This window comes from Rhododendron vialii, chromosome 3a, assembly GCF_030253575.1.
Source record: "Rhododendron vialii isolate Sample 1 chromosome 3a, ASM3025357v1".
Classification (NCBI taxonomy): domain Eukaryota; kingdom Viridiplantae; phylum Streptophyta; class Magnoliopsida; order Ericales; family Ericaceae; genus Rhododendron; species Rhododendron vialii.
The window spans coordinates 24,815,951-24,830,734 of record NC_080559.1 but is presented as its reverse complement, the minus strand read 5'-3'; the positions used below and the strand labels follow the sequence as shown (position 1 = coordinate 24,830,734).

Sequence of the window (14,784 nt, the reverse complement as noted above, 5' to 3'; positions counted from 1 at the left end):
AGGATGAATACTTACGTGGAATGAGTTTTGAGGATGGATAATTAAATACTCCTAATATAAATAGTACTAGTGCTTACTTGTGCCTACGGCATTACGCACCCCGGTTGAAATTGTCCGTGCCTATGGCACTTGCTAGCTAGTGACTCAAATACTAAATTAATTCATTAGTGTGTAGTATGTGATCTTCTTCTTAATGACACGAAAGAGAATTACCCGTACTTACGGCACTCCCCCAACTAAACTTTTAAGCTATCTACAAATAACTATCAATTTGCTTATGAAATCCTAATAAAAACCAAATAAAAAAGTTAAATAGCACTACTATGGATCCCCCACCTCATACATTAAATTTATTTGCAGAAATGAAAAAACATATTAGAACTCATAAATCAAAAATCTCAATGTAACTTCAATCACTAATAGTTATCAAACACTATAAACTAACCATATAAAGAGTAAAAAAAAAATTAGTTCGGACCGCGAGAAAAAAACAAGCTATCAAAAAAAGTTACAGAGAACTCAAGCTTTGATTGAAAATACCTCAGTGTAAGCGATCATAGGAGGCATAGTGCTTGCCCGTGCTTACGACACTACCCATCCCGATTGGAATTGACTCAATTTGTTGAAAATTATGTACCCATGGAGTTACTATTCTGAAATTCAATTTCTACCAAGATTTGCATCAATTTCTACCCATGCAGGCATAGGCAACCCGATGATAACAGAAAAATGAAGGAAGAAAAAGAAAAAGAAGGGTCTGAAAACACATGGACCTAGGAGCGAACTACACTACTAAACTATCATTTAAAAACGTCACGAGGAGTCAAAATAACAAAATTCGATTATGTGTAACATTTAACAATACACCCATCCACCCGCACCAAAAAAATCACCCAAATTTCTTAAACACTCGGAAAAGACACAAATTCCACCTAGAATAACAGCTATATTGAAATTTAAACACTACTTGCACCTTAGAACGAAACAGACACAAAAAACTCCCTGAAAAAATCCCAAAGGAATGTTTCACATGGCTTTCAAAAGATGGTTTATTTGTTAAACTCATTACCTTTGTTTTCACGGAGCTTTCTTGGTCCAATTTTCACACAACTTTCTTTAACCAGTTTCGCTAAAATAAATCAAAAATTCCAAATGAATGTTTCTTTTTTTTGATAATCGAAAGGAATGTTTCTTGCCCTAACTTTCGACAGAATTTGTAGACCTCGGTGGGGATTTAAAAGGAGAATAAATTCTTTACACTACCGGTGTAAACATTTGTTTCCTCCAAATCAATGGCATCGCGACACGTGTCAAAACAGTGATCCCAATTAATAAAATATGGCGACGTGGCGCAATATAATTGATTTGGAGGAAACAAATATTTACACCGACGGTGTAAAAAGTTTATTCTCATTCAAAAGATGACAGGAGCGAGCGAGCGAGAGAGAGAGAGAGAGGCGTTAAGGAGAATTTTTTATTTATTTATTACACAACAGACAGAAGCTGGGTAAAAAGAAGAGATGTCATTTTTGTGAAATATTTGAAAGATTTTGGGCACATTTTTAAGAGAGTTGAAGAGCACATATCAACCATTGGATCAAACAAATCTGAGCCGTTGCAACAACTTGTCCCAATAACCTTCTGTTTTATAAAAGAGAAGATAGAGATTACTGCAGAGCAATTTTCCTCCATCAATGTTGGCAACCATGACAACTTTATTTGTCTACGCTTTCTGTATTTTAGTTTAAGTCAAAATTATGCTAATCAAACAAAGAATATTCAGATACTTTAAATGTATAAGAAGGTACTAACAAGGGAAGATTTGGACTAATTTATTTATTTTGAATTATTTCTTTCACGGTTTTTAAAAATTATAGTTATTTTTTAAAGTTACTTTTTTGTTTAGATGAAATGGAAACTAGAAAACAAAAAATATAGATCACACTTGAAAAAAGTTAAACAATAAATAAGTTAAAAAATATAGATAATTTTTCAAAAAATAATCTAAGAAAATATTTATCTCTCAATTAATTTTGTCTTTAGTAAATTTCTCTTTAGACGAATAAATAATTTCATAAAATTAATTTCCACATTTTCAACATAATTAAAGGTAAAATAATAAAGTAAAATAACTAAAAACCCAAACTTAACTGGGAAATATATACGTCTAGCAGAAAGTGTAGGCTTATCGCATATGTCTATCACATGCGTGTGAGACCCACTTTGGATCTCATAAAATACAGAAAAATATTCATAAAATTTAAAATAATTAACTTATGAATCCAGAGAAAATACTAATCGATATCTGTTGATACTGATTTTTTTACAAAACCTTATAAAAAATTGTTTTAAAATTTATAAATAGATTTTTATATTTTTTATAGAACCCAGAATAAATTCCACACGCGACAAAACTTGTGCGGAGGATATAGCACTGCTGATACATCTAACGAACGAACGAACGTACGACGTTGTTCCGTCGCTTTTTTGCTTGTCTTTGATCTCTCTCTCTCTCTCTCTCTCCCTCTCTCTCTCTCTCATTTCTGCCTACTCCTCTCGATGGAGTAAATTGTAACCCTATTGTACCCATCGCTGTACTTCTCCCCTCAATCAGTTCACCATGTGAAGATCCTGCAACACGGGCAGAACTCTCGCGATCAATCTGGTCTACTTCCTCTATATAACACTTTAAAATTCCTTTACTTGTGATTTCAGAAATCAATTCGTCCGATCGAATTGCGACAGAGGAGGAGCGAATTTACCCAAATGGCCTCGGAAGACATGGGCCTAGTCCCACCCCAGCGCCTAGACACCAACGGGTTAACCTCTCAGATGGTTTTCCAGCAGGAGGGCCTCCGGTTCAACTCGCGCCCGGTCGCCGACCCCAGTCCGAAGACCCGGGAGCTCAGCGGCTTCATTGACGACCGGTATTTTCAATCCCAAGGGGCCGCGGCGGATTTCCGGCGGAGCTTGTACGTCGACGACGGGAATCGGCTGGGGCAGAGTTTGAACGGGAACGGACAGGGCGGCGGCGAGGGGTCCGAAGGAGATGAGGAGGAAGAGGATGACGACGACGACGAAGAAGATGACGAGGAGGACGACATGGAGGAAAGGGAGGGTGAGATTTTAGGGCACTTGTTGGTTTGGAGTAGGGTTAGCAATAGGAACCTTAACTCACATAATGTGCGTGCGGAAAGCCTTTTTTTGAAAAAATATCAAAGTACTACTAAAATTCTTTGGAGCTCAAAGGGAGGATAGAGAGCAGGAGCGGAGGGGGTAATGAAGGATAATGTGACTAGATAGGAAGAACAGCAGCGATCGTAGTTATAGTTACGCAATTGGCCCTGGAAAATGGAAACAGTTTTTTGTGTTTGGAAAAATTCCACTTTTAGTTCCAAATTGTTATGGTGTAAATATATGTTGTCAGTGTTCTCAAGCTAGATTTTTTTTTTTTGGATAACTCAGTTGTCCGTGGGCTATTTAAGGACGGGACAAAGTCGCTTATGAACTTGCCCCACAAGGGTTAATACCACCTAAGAAGTTTTAACTGAGTCCTAGGAGGACCCCAGGCCAATTTTGCTTGACATGCATTCCCTCTAATTCTATTTGACAATGCTGGAATGCATTTAAGCATATGTTTTTTGCTATATGCCTAAAGCTATTCCATTTATGTTCGGGAAAAGCTGCAGTTAGTTTGTCAACCATTTTCCAGAGATTGCGTGTGCATGTAATGATAGAAGTAGAAGCCTTGACAAATAAATAGATCAAATTTTGTCTATATCAAAATTTGAACAGTCTTTTGTTTTTGAACATGAAGAGGTAAAGAAGCCATTGCACATGCCGCCGGAATCAATAGGCCTCATAAATACATTTAAATGGAGAGAAAATTTTAATTTATTAGATACTGAATATTTCAAATTAGTGTTTGTATCGTGGATTTTATCTGCATTCTCTATTTCCATGCAACTAGGTGGTGACACAAACAATGATAGAAAATGATACACACAATACAACTTTATCAAATGTGATGGATTTCCTTCCCAGACTCCGTAGGTGTTTTTTGATTAGTGTTGGTAGCGTTGATAGGTTATTGTGTCGTGCTCTATAATTTTTCTTTTTTGTGATGGGATGTGTTTCGGGGAACCCTCTGATTCTGTGGCATATTTTTCTTGAAGTTTTGCATTGCTTATTTGGTGTTGAATTTGTGGCAGTTGGGTCAAGTAGGGGATTAATGCATTCTGGAAATGATAACAGCAATGCAAGAGCAACTGTTAACGGTAATCATCAACAGGGACGATCTAATCAGTACCACAATGCTGTAACAATTGCGGATGCAAATGGGGATTTGTACTATTCGCAGTATCCGCACGGACTTGAGGGGTCGGGCAGTGGGCAAAAGGGCGTAGGGGTTGAAAATGGTTGTGGGGGCAGTGGAAGAAAGGAGGGTTCGTATTCCACCGAGTCTGGAGAATCTCTAAGGATGATTCTATCTGATCCTTTGACGTAAGTTTTGATGAGTTGAACACAAGAAGTAAATGTATCTTCATTGATTACAAACCCACAAGTACGACACATTCTTGGAAGACTTTAACTTTGGACACCTCACCTTAAGCCTCTCACTTGGAGTCTCTCTTGATTTTTCATTTGCACACCTAAGGAGACCCCTCACCTATTTACATAGGCTGATGGATGCTTATAGATACAAATCACGACTTGATACTTCATGAAGCTTCTAGATAAGCCCCTTAGGTTTTATCATATTCTGGAAGAATCTAATAGAACCCGAAAGGTTCTAGTATACTCCGAAACATTCTGGAAGAGTCTGGAAGACTCTAGCAAGTTCTAGAAGTTTCCGGAGCATTCTAGTGTAGTCTAGATGTTTCCGGAAATGTCCGGAAGTTTTCGGAGAGATCCGGAAGATTCAAGAGAGGTAGTGATGATCTTTTAACAAGTTTGTGTTGAAATTTATTTCATTTGAATGGCCTGGTTTTAGTTGATATATAAAATAGAGCTTAAAAGTGTGGGTTTCTGCATTTGAACATGGTTTAGACGGAGCCATGAATATTCACTCAGCTTATGTTGCACTATTTATTATGTTTTTTGTCCTGAGTGATGGATGGATTATGACTCTGAAATATCTTCATGACTGGAACTCGTACAAAAATGTTCTTTAGGAAATAGAAAGGTTAATATCCATGGTTGATATGTGTAGATTAGGTATGACATTTAATTAATGTGAAGTCTACCATGTAAAATAAAGGGGATCCATGGAAATCATATTGTGGTACATTATCTTCTCACTTGGATGGGGTTTACTCTGTCATAGTCGACATTTATGTTTCTTTATCCTTCTCTGGATGGGGCCCAACTCCCATGATTCTAATAGGTGAGGCTGTGAAGGAATTCCCATGATTTTGCTGTTGGTTATGGTGTTCAGTCTTCATCTTCAGGAAAAAAAAAAGTGGTGTTCAGTCTTCAGATCATTGTAGCTGATTGGTTGCTATAGCTATGGTGTCTAATACTCATTGTGCGATATCTGGGTTTACAGAGGAGCACTTATGGATGACGCAATTATATTGCCTTGCGGGCATTCCTTTGGAGGTGGCGGAGTACAGCAAGTTCTCAGAAATGTGAGTCTTTAGCAAACACAATAAATATTAGAGATGATCTTGCCAACTACGTTTTCTCCTTTTAAAAGAGAGAAGTTTTCATTCTGCTGGTAAGTTATGTGGGCATACAATAAGGGCTCGTGTATGGTTTGATAAGCAGAGAATCTCTACACGTCTGCAGATGAGTTGTCGGTTTTGATATTCTTTCTTTTTCATATAGACTCACGATTAGTCACTCCAAAGCTGGAATATGATAATTTATTTTCTTTCTTGAGATATTTAACTTGATAACCTTCCAGTATGTGTATTATTCATGACGTAATTCCTCTTGCCCGAGAAGATCAGCATGATGATATATTATTTGTAATTTGATACCCTTGTCGTCCGTGAGGCTGCATTGGCGAGTAAATGTGCAAATTTATGTTGTTGGGAAAGTCTAAGAAATGTATGTATGAGACATGTTTGTTTTGACTCTCAATACTTTGTGTTTCTTTTTGCTCTTTGTATTTTTGACTTAATTGTGGAGAACCTTTGATTTCTAGAAAGTTTCATGACATCTGGCTTGCCAATTCGGAGTTGTTGATGTTCTTTTCACATTGCAGAAAGCTTGCTGTACCTGCTCTCATCCAGTATCAGAAGAGTCTGTATCACCAAATCTATGTAAGTATTTCTATCATTGTTTTGGAATATTGGCGTGCAATTCTTCATATCCTAAATGTGAAGTTAGTTTTAAAGTTTGTACCACATAAGATTGCTAGGAATCTACTATCTAGGGTGCTCATACAGTTATGATTTCAGCTTTGAGGCCTCCTGGAATCCTATTCCCCGAGTTCTATTTATAATATATATTTTATCTGTCGAGATAGTTATATTAGAAGTTAGAAAGGTTGCGTGGGGAAAATACTGACTCCTATATCTTCCACATTCCCTGTATTTTTACAGCTCTTCGAGCCGCTGTCCAGGCATTCCGTCGGGAAGAAGAGTTAAATGTTTACCGCTCATCAAAAAGAAGAAGAGATAGATTTGAACAGGTTTGTATATCCATGACCCCTACCCCAAAACTGTATTATCTTTGAACAGGTTTGTATATCCATGACCCCTACCCCAAAACTGTATTATCCTAATCCGTGTTGTTCTTTTTAGTTACGACTTAAGGTTTTCAACTTTTTATGGCTGGCGAGAATCAATTATAGGTACCATTACCATGAATCTGAAATTACCAGTACTAAGATTCTTGTGTCATGGCCATTCAGGTACTTGGATTATTCAAACAGTTTTTAAGGAACATTGTAAGGACATGCAGTTGAATGACTTCCTACCTTACCTTTCAAATATTGGATGGTCTAGAAATATCTTATTTGAGGAATCGAGATACTGCTGTTTCTGATACTGTCATCCCACTCTGGAGAGGTACTCAACTAGGAATTGTACATTTGTACTCCAGTCTTGGTTGGATACAAACAATGCAATGGAGAAACGAGATTCCCATGTCACCCTAATCTCTACCATCCAAACATAGCCTAACGTAGTGTCAACCATGTCTAATTACAAGATTCGGCAATCACTGATATGGTAGAAAATGCAGGCTTTTCGGCGCTCTCTCTTTTGTTTACGACTCACCAATCCTTAGAATGAACATCCTTGCCCCCGGATAATGTGCTTTGGCATAATATCTAGTTGCTAACCAACATTAGTTGGTCAGCCATTCAAGTATTTATGGACAACCCTGCCAATAATTTTGTTTGTTTGTCTTTCACACTTTAGAAATTCTATTGTGATTCCATGTAGGACAAGGGTATTTATGGCGATTCAATGCCCATTGATCATTCAAGAGGCAGAGGCGTTCAGTTCCCTTTTGCTGTGACTGACCGGGTTATTATCAAGGTATCCTTTGAAGACCCTAGTTTCGGGCCCTATGCTTTTATTATCATTACATTACAATCCCTTATTGGAGGAAGTGGATCAGGGTAACAAGAGGACACCGCCGCGTTTCGTAGGACGTGAGGCTATAGTCACAACACAATGCTTGAATGGATGGTGAGTCATGTTTCCACTTTGTCGTCTTATTATTATTACTACAAAAGGCTTTTCAAATCATGGTCACTGTGAGTTTAATCTTAATGTGATCTACTTCCCATGTTTTAAACAGTCTCATGCGAATTTACTGATACACATGATGGTTATCTCCAATGCTTTTTTGTAGTTTCATTAGTGAATGTATGGTTTGAATGCATATAAAGTCAAATTTTCTTTTCTGAGGGGGGAGAATGTGTGAACGAAATATTGGAAAATAAAAGAGGACAGCACTGAGGTGTTGGCATTAATATTTGAAGGCTACTGTGATTGTTTGAAATTCTTCAAAATGTTAATTGGCTCCACGATGCTAATACGCGAAACATTCAGGTACGTGGTGAAGACGTTGGACAATGCAGAGAGTGTGAAATTGCAGTATCGCTCACTCGCCAAGGTTTCAGATGATCTATCATCTTCACAGCCATCCACAAGCAAGATGTCACCAAACTGGCTCTAGAGTAGCAGTGAATCAAGAAGTTTCTAATTTTGGGCAGGTAGAGTTTATTGCTGGTATGCCACGTTACCTATATGTAACTTGAGCTCTCTTATTGTAGTACTTTTGCTGTATGCCTTACTAGTAGATGTATATAGGTGTTGTAAATTGTAGAAGTCCGTCATATGTGATTTGAGTTTCGGAGACCAAGTATGTAATCAATTTTGTGTAAGATATCTAAACATCAGCTTTTTATTCAACTGATGCTGATTAAGAAATATGAAAAGCTGTTGATTATTGTGCTGCTGCTGCTCTCTCTCTCTCTCTCTCTCTCTCTCTGCACACACACACGCACATTAGCATCAGTCATTGCCCAAATTAGGGTAACCCACCTCCAAGTAAAATGAACTTTCAAGCAAGCCCAAGTGGTTTGGTGCTTGTTCAAGTTCATCTAGATCTTGAGTTCACAATTCCTTCTCCCCTCACCTTAAGAAGTAGGAGTACCATTTTACTTTATGTTCTTGAGCAATACACAAATTTCTAAGTAAAATTTCACCAGCATGTAATCTGATTATGGTACAATTGTAATCACACTAAACTGAAATCATGGTCCAATCCAACCTGTATAGAATTATATAAAAGCCAAAAGAGCTGCATCAAAGATCATTTATCCAAGGATCAAAAGTTCATTGATTTTCAACAATGAATTCGTCTCTAATCTGAGAATTAGTACCAGTACAAATTAGAACATGAATGGCTACAACTTCTACAGTTACCCGATACAAACGCAACAACTCCACTAAAAGCACATTGAGAGAGAGAGAGAGATGAATATAATTAGAAATTAGTTGCTACAAGTTGAGAATGGAGTTAACAATCAGAAACAGGGTAGATTTTCCTTCGACAACATAAAGTTGGATGTTGAATAAATGGAAGCAGCAGCTGCAATTACGGCCAGTTCCCTTTGTGCATTATCCGCTTCCTCTAATCTGCAAGACCAAGAAAATAACGAATTTTCAATGGCAATGCCCTCTTGTTGCAATGTATCTTGGCTGGTTTTCCAAACAAACGAAGCCAACTCAAACGAGAGTGTTAGACAACCAAATAAAGACATCGTTTAAATCCCGAAACGGGATTTTAGTTTCATTCGCTATTTTGATGCATCTTTATTCAAAATGCCTGACAAAATTTTAATCATTCTGGAACTGATATTAGTTCAAGGAATTCCCAGGAGAGATTTGATTTGAATAAACCTCAGCCACAAGTTACTCATGAAGTATGATGAAAAGTTCACATGTCAAGAAAAAAAGAGATACAAAATGCTCCCCAAACAAAAAATCCGTTTGAATTCCACTACTTAGTGAATCTGAGTTCCCTTTGAAGCATACCTGGAATCATTTTCAAACACACCTAGCTGTTGTGAACCATGTAATGTACTATGGTGGAAATTTTTTAGGCCCCTTTCACAATGGAGCTGCATATCTTTTACTTGGTTCAACGAAATCTCCTGAAAGCAAAATCGTCAAACAGAAAAAATTTCAGATACTCTTCCCCACAGCACAAAAAACAAAAAAGACGGAAAGTAAATAAATAAATCACCGAGAAGAAAAAAATGTGTTTAGGTAGATTTATACAAGTACTCCAGATAATCAGTCGCAAGAGCTTTTCTTTTCCAAAAGGTAAAGGCCTTTTGTGGGATTAAAAATAACTATAACAGGAAGATTTTCCTCATTTCATGTGACACCCATTCAGAAGAAGTCCCGGTAAAGATTTAGAATTTGGAAGAAAGCAAAACAACTGTGTTCCATACAAAAGTTATGAAATAGAATGAAAAAAAGGTTTCTACGACTGAAGGAGGTAGATACTTATATGATTAGACTTCAGGTTATGTACCTATACCTCATTGGCTCATTTGAAGAATCCACATTTCAAAGTACGTACTCTAAGTGTTCTGAATATACATATGCACCTGGCTTACAAGACTGGACCGATAACAAAAGAGACCATTGTTTCGAAGACTCACCAATCGCTTCTCTTCATCAGAAAGGGATTTATCCATCTGATCAAATAGAGCACTCCACCTAGCTCGATGCACATCAGCATTTGTGTTGTCAGAGCATCCAGTTGCAGAACCTTTCATTACATAGGGATCATTTTCTTGGTTAGATGAGAATTCCATCGACATTAGCAAAGGCAAGTCTGTATGAATCACAGCTCTAACCCTCTTCTTACTGCGTCGCAATGCTGCAAGTAAAGACAGCAGTTCGCGACCGTGCATACGTAAGTGTATAAAACTCCCATAACAACTTGTGCTTGAGTTTTAACCAAGTAGAGCATTACCTGTTAGACGCCCTTTAGTGTCTTGATGAAGAAGTTCCAACCACCGAGAAGCTACATTAGCAGCTGACAATCAGAAGGAAGATGTATATCAGGTCAAAGTGAGACAGTTTCTTCTTTGAAGTTCAAGGCAGCTTAAACATAAGAATTGAAATCGAGATGAAATTATGATTGGTAGCCTCCATTTGGGTACATATGAATTCAAAATGAAGGGATCAACAAAAATATAAGAGGTTTATCTATGTCTGGTTTGTGAAACTAAAGTGGAAGATAGATTAGGCGTGGAAGAGATGTACTCCATATTATGTTCAGATTGTAATATACCTACAATCTGAAGGATTTCAGATCACTCCGACTAAATAGTCATTTCAGTCCTTCATGATAAAGTCCTAGACTCCATGTCAAAATCCATATGTAAAGGATCAATTCAAAAGTTGAGATATGCATATAACACCACGGATCCAATGAGGGATCCCGCACGGTAGCACCGTATGGGACTCCCCGTTCCCGAGCAAATTTCGATGATCCGAGCCACGCAAAGTGTGCAGAATGTGATTTTAAGGGTATCTGAGAGAAATCAGCAAAAAAAATGATTGGGAAGGGCTTGATCTGAGCAGTTTTTTACTGAACTGTTCAATAAAAAACTGTTTGGATCAAGCTCTTCCCGATCATTTTTTTTTGCTGATTTCTCACGGGTACCCTTAAAATCATGTTCTGATCACTTTAGGTGGCTTGGATCATCGAAATTTGCTCGGGAAATGGGAGGTCCGCACGGTAGCACCGTGCTGGATCCCTTATGGGACCGGACTGATGCATATAAATATCAAATCTATTTATTTGAAATCCAGATGTAGGAGTACACAAAAGGAGACTAACATCAACAGAATATTGCTACTCTATGTTAATCTAGGCAAATTTGCATTTACCAGGAAAAAAAAATCTAGGCAAAATTGCAAATTAAACATCTCAATCTGTGACCAAAATCTTTGGATATTGTTTGCGAAAATAGAAAGTTTATATTATGACCCTTTCTTGCTGTTTCTAAAATTAACAGCAGAGAACACAATCAGTAAATATGCAGCATAAGCAAGGTCCATAACTGATGATACTCAAAAACTGACCTTTAACAGATAAACAAGAAACCCCAGTTGCGTTCACTGACTCCTCGTTAGACAATGAGCAAGGATTCTCTGAGGCCATGGTTATACATGACGACAACTTCAGCGCAAGCATATCATCCTCTCTGTGTTGCTTGGTGTCCAAAGGCCAAGTAGTTTTTCGGGGATTCTCCAGGGTCTGTGCCCCGCGCTCCAACCAAGAACCATCTATGTTGCTCAAGTCACCATCCTTCCTTGAGTCATCTGAGTTGAACTGTAATGATTCACTGGACAAGGTTGTGAAACCACTTTTCTGCTGGATCCCAGATAAAGTACTCAAGGATGCATCTTCATGATAATGACCAGTCTGCTTCATTCCTAAACGAGTCACATTTTCCATGTCTTTCTTTCTTTCAGTAATTTCTTTGGACCCACTGTTCATTGAGATGGCTTGTTTTCCTCCAGAATATGGATTTTCAAGTTTTTCAGACCTCACCATGGCCTCTATTATTGAATGAACCTGTTTGCTATTTCTCACGTGATTTATAATCCCAGGGTTCAACTCATTCAGCAGCCCACTTGGAGCTGCAATTTTCGCAAACCTGTCAATTTGTTCTCTCCTGGCAAGCTCCATCTTTTTCTTGAGCCCCTCAGTTCCACTCTTCCTCCTGCGTGGTTTTGGAACAGTTATACCTCCATGAGAAGAGGAGAGATAACCATTTTGCTTCATCTCTGTCCTCATCCTCGTTGGGTGGTCTTTCTCCTCCAATGAACCAGTAGTGCTCCCACACTCAGAAGCATCATCTGATTTCAAATGTTCATGGTTTTTGAAAGGGTAAAAGGGGTTTCGGTTGAGTGAGTTAGAAGTATCATCTGCATTCAGATCCCAACCGAAACCCCTTGATTCTGCAAAAGTACCATTTTCTGTGTCATACTTCCGAAATGAGGACAATATATGAGCAGAAGTGGGCATATCACCACCAGCTGAATTGCTAGCTGAAGAAAATTTGGTATTGAGACCAAGACAATGTGATTGAGGAAAATGATGTGAGTCGCTTCTAGTTAATTCTCCCGGAGCAACATTTGGATTGGTTGTTGCAGCATCCTTGGTGGCTTCTAGGGACTTCTCTTTTCCATAAGAGAACAAGAGGTGGTTGGCTTTTGAGTTTGGATAGTCGGTGTCAAATCCTGCGACACAAATGAGATCTATTGTTTTTCAAATGGTCTAAGAAAAATCCAACTGAAAGATACAGAAAGGAAAAACCGTATATATATAAGGAGTAGAAGGTTGGGGGGAAAAATTAGCAAATGTCGAAACCAAAATGTCATCAACATCTCTACATAGTTGTCAAAGACTCAAAACAATAGACCTCAAAGATACCAGTCTGGAATTCGTACCGACGACCAAGGACGGAACCAGGATTTTATCCTAGTAGTGGCGAAATGTATACTAAAAAAATTTAGTAGTGGCGAAACTATATAAGTTGGGCATAAATTTTTTTTTTACCTATAATAATTGCATTTTTTAAAATTCTTGTCGTGGCGGTCGCCGCTACTAGACCCCCCTGATCCCATCCTTGCCGACGACGATGTGCATGCAGATGACCATAGGCACATGGCCGCACACCTCAATGCAGTGCATTTTCGTAAAGCCAATTGAGTTGTAAATACCCATTTTGGCAAAAGTACGTTCTACGGATTTATGACACGTACATTTACAGAAATCATACATCATTCAACCATGGTAAGCACAGTATGAAACATCAAAAAGTGAGACAACAATTTCATCATATAATATTAAAAGGACTTGCCTAGAGAAGAGTCAAGATCTTGCGTTTTCACTCGCTTACGTCCAAGTTCTGATTTTTCTTCAAACTCAGCACCACCACTCCGCTTTTGCCCCATTAACTACCAAAACAAAATCCACAAGAAAACTCCGAGAATACCATAATAAAACCCCAACAGAAAATGTACTCATATATGGTTTACAAATTTATTAGGCAAAAGATACGAACCTTTGATTCAGATCGGGAGATTGAAAATGAGCGATCCGAAACGTTGTTAGCCTCCATTAATTACTCTAAACTAGATCAAAGCAAAGCGAAAATTCGAGGAAAAACAAAAAACGGAGCCGTGAACTCTGGAGCAGAAAAAAAATACGAAATTTGTGGTTTGCATGGCCGGAAAAGGTTGTGATTGTTTGCGAAATCAACAAAGTAGAGAAGAAAGATGAATCTTTAGGATGCGTCGTTGTAGAGTGTGAAGGCTATGAGGTTAGGGTTAGGGGGGTTTTTTTTTTTCCAAAATAAATTGGGGAGCGGGTGGAGGTTTTTGTTGGGATTTATTTGAAAGTTTTTTACTACTGTATTTGAATTTTCGGACGGAGAGGCGCGCTTTTAACGAGCGTTAAATCTTCCACAGAGGTAGCTTTTGGACGGAGTTAGTTGCCGCAAGGAAAAATTATTCCATAGTATCGAGGCATTGCCACATGGTGGGGGTATGCTGGGATTCGCGAAGAGCAGCACCTTATAAGCTGCATTTGAAGATTTTTCGGAGCTAAATAGGTAAAACAAGAGAATTGCCTAACACTCTTATTATCGTGCATTTATATAGAGTTTAGTACCAAGTGTATACTGTGTATAGATATTACGAAAATGTGTGATGGACAATGGCACCCCAAGACCATGGAATAATTTATCATTTTTTGTGGGATTAGGCATGTTTTAATTGGGTTGATAAACATTTCAACCAGACACTAGCTAGATACCATATATAGTTTAATCCAATACTAATATCCGACCAAACAAACGGGCCTAAAGGATAAATAGTGATGAGATAAATAATACAAGTCCCTCATTGCATATCTCGCAAGTAGTGAAATTATATACTAGCATATAATAGAAGTTTAATTCAAACTGTTAGCATTTTTTGTGGCCAAACAACTTACTATATGTGCTCTCTTTAGATAGTAGATTCTAGCTTATTTGTGCGGTCCGTGTGATAGTGTTGGATTGCAAAAAGCATTTACGTCATCTCGGTTGTCTTAAAGCATTTTTTAACAGTTGGAATTTGTTGAAAGACTCTTCTATGAGTGTATTTTGAAAATCTAACCATTGATTATCGAGATGCAACTGGGGAGACTTCTCTAGAGTCCAATTGCAGAGAAATTAGGTCTTATAATTTAATGCTCATACAATATATTTGATCAGCACATACGGCCCAAGATAAGAGCATC

General features: G+C 38.0%; 2 protein-coding genes across 3 annotated transcripts; one reads left to right on the top strand and one right to left on the bottom strand.

The window, feature by feature from the left end:
- The first annotated feature begins 2,440 nt into the window (after positions 1-2,440).
- On the top strand, positions 2,441-8,413 carry LOC131320640 (U-box domain-containing protein 62). 2 transcript variants are annotated; one of them, XM_058351394.1, is made up of 8 exons: positions 2,445-3,118; positions 4,212-4,503; positions 5,549-5,630; positions 6,212-6,269; positions 6,552-6,640; positions 7,398-7,493; positions 7,576-7,646; positions 8,013-8,413. In XM_058351394.1, the coding sequence occupies exons 1-8, from the start codon at positions 2,767-2,769 to the stop codon at positions 8,137-8,139; spliced, it is 1,167 nt and encodes a 388-aa protein (XP_058207377.1). In that variant the 5' UTR covers positions 2,445-2,766; the 3' UTR covers positions 8,140-8,413. The 2 variants fall into 2 exon arrangements, with proteins under 2 accessions (XP_058207379.1, XP_058207377.1); XM_058351396.1 differs by lacking the exons at positions 7,398-7,493; positions 7,576-7,646; positions 8,013-8,413 and adding an exon at positions 6,690-7,371 and having other exon boundaries at positions 2,441-3,118.
- Positions 8,414-8,767: 354 nt separating this feature from the next.
- Positions 8,768-13,887, bottom strand: LOC131320639 (uncharacterized). The gene is made up of 7 exons (XM_058351393.1): positions 13,565-13,887; positions 13,361-13,457; positions 11,574-12,737; positions 10,456-10,518; positions 10,139-10,359; positions 9,504-9,622; positions 8,768-9,104 (listed from the first exon to the last, which is right to left on the bottom strand). Exons 1-7 carry the CDS (start codon positions 13,619-13,621, stop codon positions 8,993-8,995), a joined length of 1,833 nt encoding a protein of 610 aa, XP_058207376.1. The 5' UTR covers positions 13,622-13,887; the 3' UTR covers positions 8,768-8,992.
- Between the last annotated feature and the right edge of the window lie 897 nt (positions 13,888-14,784).